Here is a 6,801-nt window from a genome sequence, read left to right on the forward strand (position 1 = left end):
GGCCAGGTGAGAGGCAGCTTTGTCCACGTGAAAGACACTAAAGCTGGTGTCCATACCTTCCTGGGAATTCCCTTTGCTAAGCCTCCTGTAGGACCACTGCGTTTTGCACCTCCTGAGGACCCTGAGCCATGGAGTGGTGTGAGGGATGGAACCTCAGAGCCTGCCATGTAAGTTCTGGGACCTAGGGGACTTCAGGCCTGTGCTTTAGGCCACAGTAAAGTGCTTTCTCCACCTGAGCTCTATAGCAGTTTTCTGCCTGTGCTGAGGGGCATCTCCCATGCTTGTTTCTGACAAATGTGCTAAGGATTACTGTAGAAAAAGGGTTCCAGCCTGCTGGGTCAGAGCTTGGCACCATGTTTTATTTCTGTTGCTGTGTTAACATATCCTTAGATAGGAAATAAATGAAGACAGATTTTATTATGGCTGACAGTTCAAGCATATAATCAACCACAGGTGGAAAATCACTGAAGTGGAATTTTAAGAAAGCTGATTGCATCACATCCATAATGAAGAACAGAGTTTAAATGTCACAAAAAGTCCAACTAACCTTCACTTACCTTCGTCATTCTTATACAGTCCAGCAGCCCCTTCCTAGGGAATTGTGCCTCCTCCCATAGGCAGCTATTCCTATTGCAAAGAACATTATCAAGATAACTTTCCACTGGCATGCTGATCTCCCAACAGGATCAAGACAATCTCTTAGTAAGATACCTTTCCCAGGTGATTCCCAGGTCAAGACAACAATCAAATCGAACCACCATGCCAAGATTTAAATTTTATATACAGAAGGATTGAATATTGCAACAGAAAGCATATAATTTTCAGTGAAGCTGTCAGAAGTGTCCATAAAGTAGTCTCCCATAATATTACAATGTATGGTGAGGCCTCCATGAAAAAATTTGTCTCTATTTCCATTTGCACAGGACTGGTGGCCTTTACTGTGGTAGGGACTTTAGAGAAGAATCATGTTAGCAAGCCATCATGGAAAGCAGCAACTGTGGGTTTCTAAGAGAAAATTCAGACTAAGATATAGATTTGACCACCACATACCTTGGAATTCCTGCCTTCCATTTTCACTAGGTGTCTGCAGACTGATATGATGAATTATGAGGGTACGAAGGAGATCAAGCTGACCATGCGCCCCATTCCTATGTCTGAAGACTGCCTGTATCTCAACATCTACACACCAGCCTATGCCCATGAGGGCTCTAACCTGCCTGTGAGTGTCAGTCTATGGCCATTGGGAACAGGTCATTTATTTCTGTGGAGGATGGGAGGGAACAAAATAATTCTGAGCCCTACTGTGATATGGATCCTGATTAGTAGTATTACATTATTGTGTTCAAGATGGTCATGTCAGCCTATGCTGAGCTGCTTAAACATGTGTGTATATGTGTGTGTGTGTGTGTGTGTGTGTGTGTGTGTGTGTGTGAGAGAGAGAGAGAGAGAGAGAGAGAGAGAGAGAGAGAGAGAGAGAGAGTCCTGGGGCTCTGAGAGGTAGGATGGTCTAGGTACTAGATTAAACCAGGAATTCTATCAATTTGGGACATCAACTCAGGATGGTGCACAATGGCTAACTATTGACATCACTCAAATTTCTAGCTCCAAGTTATCTCTGCCAGTGGGATCTGAAGCCCATTCTGATTAGCAACCAGCAAAGTCACTTAGGAAGACACTCCACTTTTTGTTCTACTTAGATGGATCTGAGAGTAACAATGACTTTAATGTAGATCTGGAGTCTAATCTATGTTGAGATTTTTCTATTAGGAAAGCAGGAATGGAAACATGCTCACAGGCCTAAAGCATGTCATCCGTGGCTCATTTCCTGAGATCCTGAGTAGATCTGTTTGTGGGTCGATCTGCACAAAGTAAAGCAGATGATAACCTAGTGGGCAGTGTAGATGAGCTTGGGATATGTGTGGGCCTCCTGGCATCTGAGTTGCTGTCTCCAGGTGATGGTGTGGATCCACGGTGGTGCACTGGTTCTAGGATGGGCTTCTTTTTCTGATGCATCCACACTGGCAGCTACTGAGGAAATAGTAGTTGTCTCCATCCAGTATCGCTTGGGTATCCTTGGGTTCTTCAGGTAAGTCTGTGACTGGACTGGATAATGGGCAATAAGTAGTACATGGGCAGCCATGCAATTCTTCTTCCTGCTACTTCTCAGCACTGGAGACCAGCATGCCAGAGGCAACTGGGGATACCTGGATCAAGTGGCAGCCCTACGCTGGGTGCAGAAAAATATCGCTTACTTTGGAGGCAACCGTGACAGGGTCACTATATTTGGTGGATCAGCAGGTGGCACAAGTGTGTCATCCCATGTTGTGTCTCCAATGTCCCAAGGACTCTTTCATGGAGCCATTATGCAGAGTGGAGTGGCCCTGCTTCCTGGACTCATTTCTGACACTTCTGAGGAGGTCTACAAGGTAAGTTCCCTCAAGAACAGCAGCCACTAAAATTCTATCTTAGTCACTGCCTCTGGAGATCTGGTGTTCAGTTAAGTCAATTTTATGTATGCTTAGAATGCTATATGACTGCAAATTCCTATCCAGTGGCTTCTGTCATTGGCAAAAACACTTATGCATGGATTCCTAGTTGGTTTCTTATCATTGTGATAAAGATGAATACCAAAAGCTCCTTGGGGAGTGAAAGGTTTCTTTCAGCTCACATGGTATGACCTATATTGAGGAAAGTAGGCACTCAGGCATGTACCTGGAGGCCAGAACTTAATCAGAGGCAAAAGAGCAACATGCTTACTGATTTGTTACCCATGGTTTCCTTAGATTGCCCTCTTATGCAACCCAGAACAGCTGCTCATGGGTGCCACTGCCCACAGTGAGGTGGGCTCTTCTGCATCAGTCATTTCTCAGGAAAATGCTCAGATTTTCCTATGGACCAATCTGATAGAGGAAATCCCTCTTTCCAGAAGATCATGGTTTGTGTTGAGTTGAGAAAAAGAAATCTAATAAGAACACATGAATTGATGAAAAAGGCCAACTGGTACAAATATTTGCTGTGCAAGTGTGATGTTCCAAGTTTAAGTCCACTGAACCCATACAAAGTTGATGGTGACAATAAGTGTCAGAAACTCCAGTGTTCCTATGGCAGTACAGAAAACGAAGGCAGAAGACTCCTGGGAGGTGATAGGCCAGATCAGCTGGTGTAGTCAAATGAAAACAAGGGATATCATGACATGTAACAGCTGAGACTGTTCTCTGACCTTCATGGGCAAAATGTGCTACAGCAAACCTATTGTTACCCATGAGTAACACACACAGACACACAGACACACTCACACACACACACACACACACACACACACAGACACACACACATACACACACACACACAGACACCAAAGTAATAACAAAAGAATATGCAGGTAGAATACTCTTTCTCAGCTGTCACCTCTGAGCAACAGAAAATGTGAAAACTTCCACTTCCTCTGTTCATACATAACAAACACTAGGATGTGGTATTTAGGGGTAATAACTTCTAGGAGAATCACAGAAACTCTGAACCCTACTAGTTGGGATGAGTTAACAATTATCTGTTCTATTTACAGACAGTAGTCAACCTATCTGGATGTGAGTCCCCAGACTCAGAAGGCCTGATACACTGCCTGCGAGCAAAGAGTAAACAAGAGATTCTGGCTATTAACCAGGTAGGGAGAATTGTGTCTTTTGGAGGACTTGATGAACAGAATGTGGAATTGCCATTACTTACTACTCAAATGTGCTAACTCAACTTCATGATTTGGTATCCTTTCAGTACAATGTGCAAAAAGAAAAAGACAAGCTAATTATAATGTCAAGTTTCTCCTAGAGTGTGTGTAGAACCCTGGGATGAGATAGGATATAGGGAATTGCGGTGGATAGTCATGGGCATTAGAATATTTATATGATTGATCTTCAGCGCTGACCATCAATGCTGTGTAGGTCTTCAATATGATACCTGGTGTGGTGGATGGGAAGTTCTTACCCAAGCATCCTCTGGAGCTGTTGGCCTCTAAAGATTTTCATCCTGTCCCCAGTATCATTGGTATCACCGAAGATGAATGTGGCTGGGGAGTCCCCAAGGTGAGACCTAGTTCTAAGCCCCTGAGAACATAAATTCAAATGGTAGGTACTCAGAACTCAGAGATACCTCCAATACTTACGACTATCCTTTGTCTCCTAGTTGATTGCCCTTGACCATATCATAGAGAAGATCACCAGAGAGAACCTGCCAGCTGGTCTGAAGAGCGCTGCAGCACAGATGGTGAGAGATACCTTGACTCTTGTGGTGATAGAAAGGGTTCCAGTATATTTTCCTAGATGTCTCTTCATTTGCCCTTCCCCTGTCCCCTACCCCTACTCTTCACCCCCTCTGTGTTTTCATGTGTGTATGTATGTGTGGGTGTGTGTGTCTGTGTGTGTGTGTGTTACTATGCAGGATCATTCAAAGCTTCTAACTTTACCCGTAGACCCATTCTTCCTGATTCCTCCTGGTGTAGATGCTGCCACCAGAATGTACTGAACTGTTAATGGAAGAGTACATGGGGGACACTGAGGACCAAGAGATCCTCCAAACACAATTCAAAGAGATGCTGGAGGATTTCATGTTTGTGGTTCCTGCTCTCCAAGTGGCACATTTCCAGCGTGAGTATATCTGGGGCTAGAGTAAGTAAGGGAGTGCTCAGATCTGTGGGACCCAGGTAAGCTCTGCAATATTCAAGCCTATGTCTTGGTTAGGTCTCTTATGGCAGGCAGCTTTCCCTGACTAAATATTTGTGTCTAGTGTAAAGGCTGGCATACTATCTAAAGCTAGAAGAGGAATCATGTTACTTAGCCTCACTGTCTTATCATCTACTCAGCTGGGAATGCCAGGGTCTCTGTTTAACAAAAGTTTCCTGTGTCTAGTTACCCAGTCTGGATCTTACCACTAAACTGTGATTCCAGATAACTATAGAGCAAGGTTTCTTCTCACCAAAGATTAGGCAGATAAGTTCCATATGATAAATCAAGTCAACATGTGTCCTCCCTTCCAGGTTCCCATGCTCCTGTGTACTTCTATGAGTTCCAGCATCTGCCCAGCTTCATCAAGCATGTCAGGCCATCCTATGTGAAGGCAGACCATGGTGATGACATTCTGTTTATCTTTGGCTCCTATCTGTGTGGCATGAATTGTGAGTCTTTTATGCTTTCCTAGAGCTAAATAGAGCATCAGATGAATTCCTGAGGGATTATTGAGCTCTCTGACCAATTGGGAAATTGAGAGTCTTTTAAAGGACAGGAGAAGTGTTCCACATATCTGAGATTTAAAAAAAATCCACATATTACTCCCCTTAAAATATTCTAGAGTTAGAATATAAACCCTTCCTAGTTTGGCTTGCACTAGAAGGAATGAGAGCACACCTCTGTAGAAATGAAATTGAGAAACATAAAGTAGTGTTTTTGATCAGTCCTGTATTCTGAGTGGGAGGGAAGAGGGTATAAACCAGGCCTAGGGTTTGCCCTCGGGCTGTTGTTTATGTAGGAGACCATGACTTGGCACCTGCATGAAGATGCTAGCACTTGGTTCTCCTTCTGTCTGCAGTTGACCTCACTAAGGAGGAAGAGGTGTTAAAAAGGAGGATGATGAAGTACTGGGCCAACTTTGCAAGAAATGGGTGAGAATACTTCCCATTATCAAACTCGTTGCACCTGGGTCTAATGAGTGCACCATTAGCATGTATGGGTCCTTAATTACATGATAGTATTTATCCAGGGTACACTTAGGCAGATAATTTCTAGCTGTCATTTACTTTTCATCCCAGAGACTAGGTGGGTGAGTCACACCATTGCTGTATTGTCCTTTATATTTGACCTCTGAGAGGGAAACACAAAACTAGCCATCTGTCCTTACTACACATGCATTAGACACTGGTGGTAACACTTGTATCTATATCAGTACACCAGACCATCTGTCCCCTGAGGCCCTTGGTCTGCTTATCCACTGCTTTCACCAAATATGAGCATCAGGTTTGAGGGAGAGACCTTCACTCTTCCTTGCTGGATGGTATATCCACAGAAACCCCAACAGTGAGGGTCTACCCTACTGGCCTGTGTTTGACCAAGATGAGCAGTATCTGCAGCTGAACACCCAGCCTGCTGTGGGCCGAGCCCTGAAGGCCAGAAGGCTGCAGTTCTGGACCAAGACTCTGCCCCAGAAGATCCAGGAGCTAAAGAGTTCTCAGGACAAGCATGCAGAGCTGTAGTGTCCTATGTAAGGAAAGGTGTGTGATGTTGAAAGCAGATGGGGTAATTCTGAAGTTACAAAGTCCATTGATCTATAATCATTTGATTCAACAAGAACATAAGCATTTCTAAATTGGACATTTGCTCTTTCAGACATGTATGAAAACCACTCTGTGTGTTATTTCTTATCATTGTGGACAAACTTTCATGAGAGTTAATAAAAGCTCTCAAAACAGTGTGGATGTGTGAGCCCCAAAGTACCCCCATCTTCTTTAACACTTCACTGGACTAGGCTCCTCCTTCCTTCCTTCCTTCCTTCCTTCCTTCCTTCCTTCCTTCCTTCCTTCCTTCTATCCTCCCTTCTTTCCTCCCTTTCTTCTTCCTTCTTCCTCCTCTACCCTCACTCCCCCTGTCCCTTCCTTCCTTCCTTCCTTCCTTCCTTCCTTCTTTACTTCCTTAGTTCCTTCCTTACTTCCTTAGTTCCTTCCTTCCTTCAATTCTTCCTTCCTTCCTTCCTTCCTTCAATCCTTCCTTCCTCCCTTCCTTCCTTCCTTCCTTCCTTCCTTCCTTCCTTCCTTCCTTC

At 44.1% G+C, this 6,801-nt stretch overlaps 1 protein-coding gene across 1 annotated transcript; it reads left to right on the top strand.

The window, feature by feature from the left end:
• Positions 1 to 3: 3 nt before the first annotated feature.
• On the top strand, positions 4 to 6,456 carry LOC114616216 (pyrethroid hydrolase Ces2a-like; the record flags this gene model as incomplete). The annotated part of the gene is made up of 11 exons (XM_028761733.1): positions 4 to 167; positions 1,081 to 1,219; positions 1,953 to 2,086; positions 2,168 to 2,426; positions 3,566 to 3,664; positions 3,939 to 4,079; positions 4,180 to 4,260; positions 4,496 to 4,640; positions 5,030 to 5,167; positions 5,578 to 5,650; positions 6,052 to 6,456. Coding segments are annotated over 11 exons (1,560 nt in total), but the record flags the coding sequence as incomplete, so codon positions are not given.
• Between the last annotated feature and the right edge of the window lie 345 nt (positions 6,457 to 6,801).

Source organism: Grammomys surdaster, unplaced genomic scaffold, assembly GCF_004785775.1.
Source record: "Grammomys surdaster isolate TR1022 unplaced genomic scaffold, NIH_TR_1.0 309872, whole genome shotgun sequence".
NCBI classification, from domain to species: Eukaryota; Metazoa; Chordata; class Mammalia; order Rodentia; family Muridae; genus Grammomys; species Grammomys surdaster.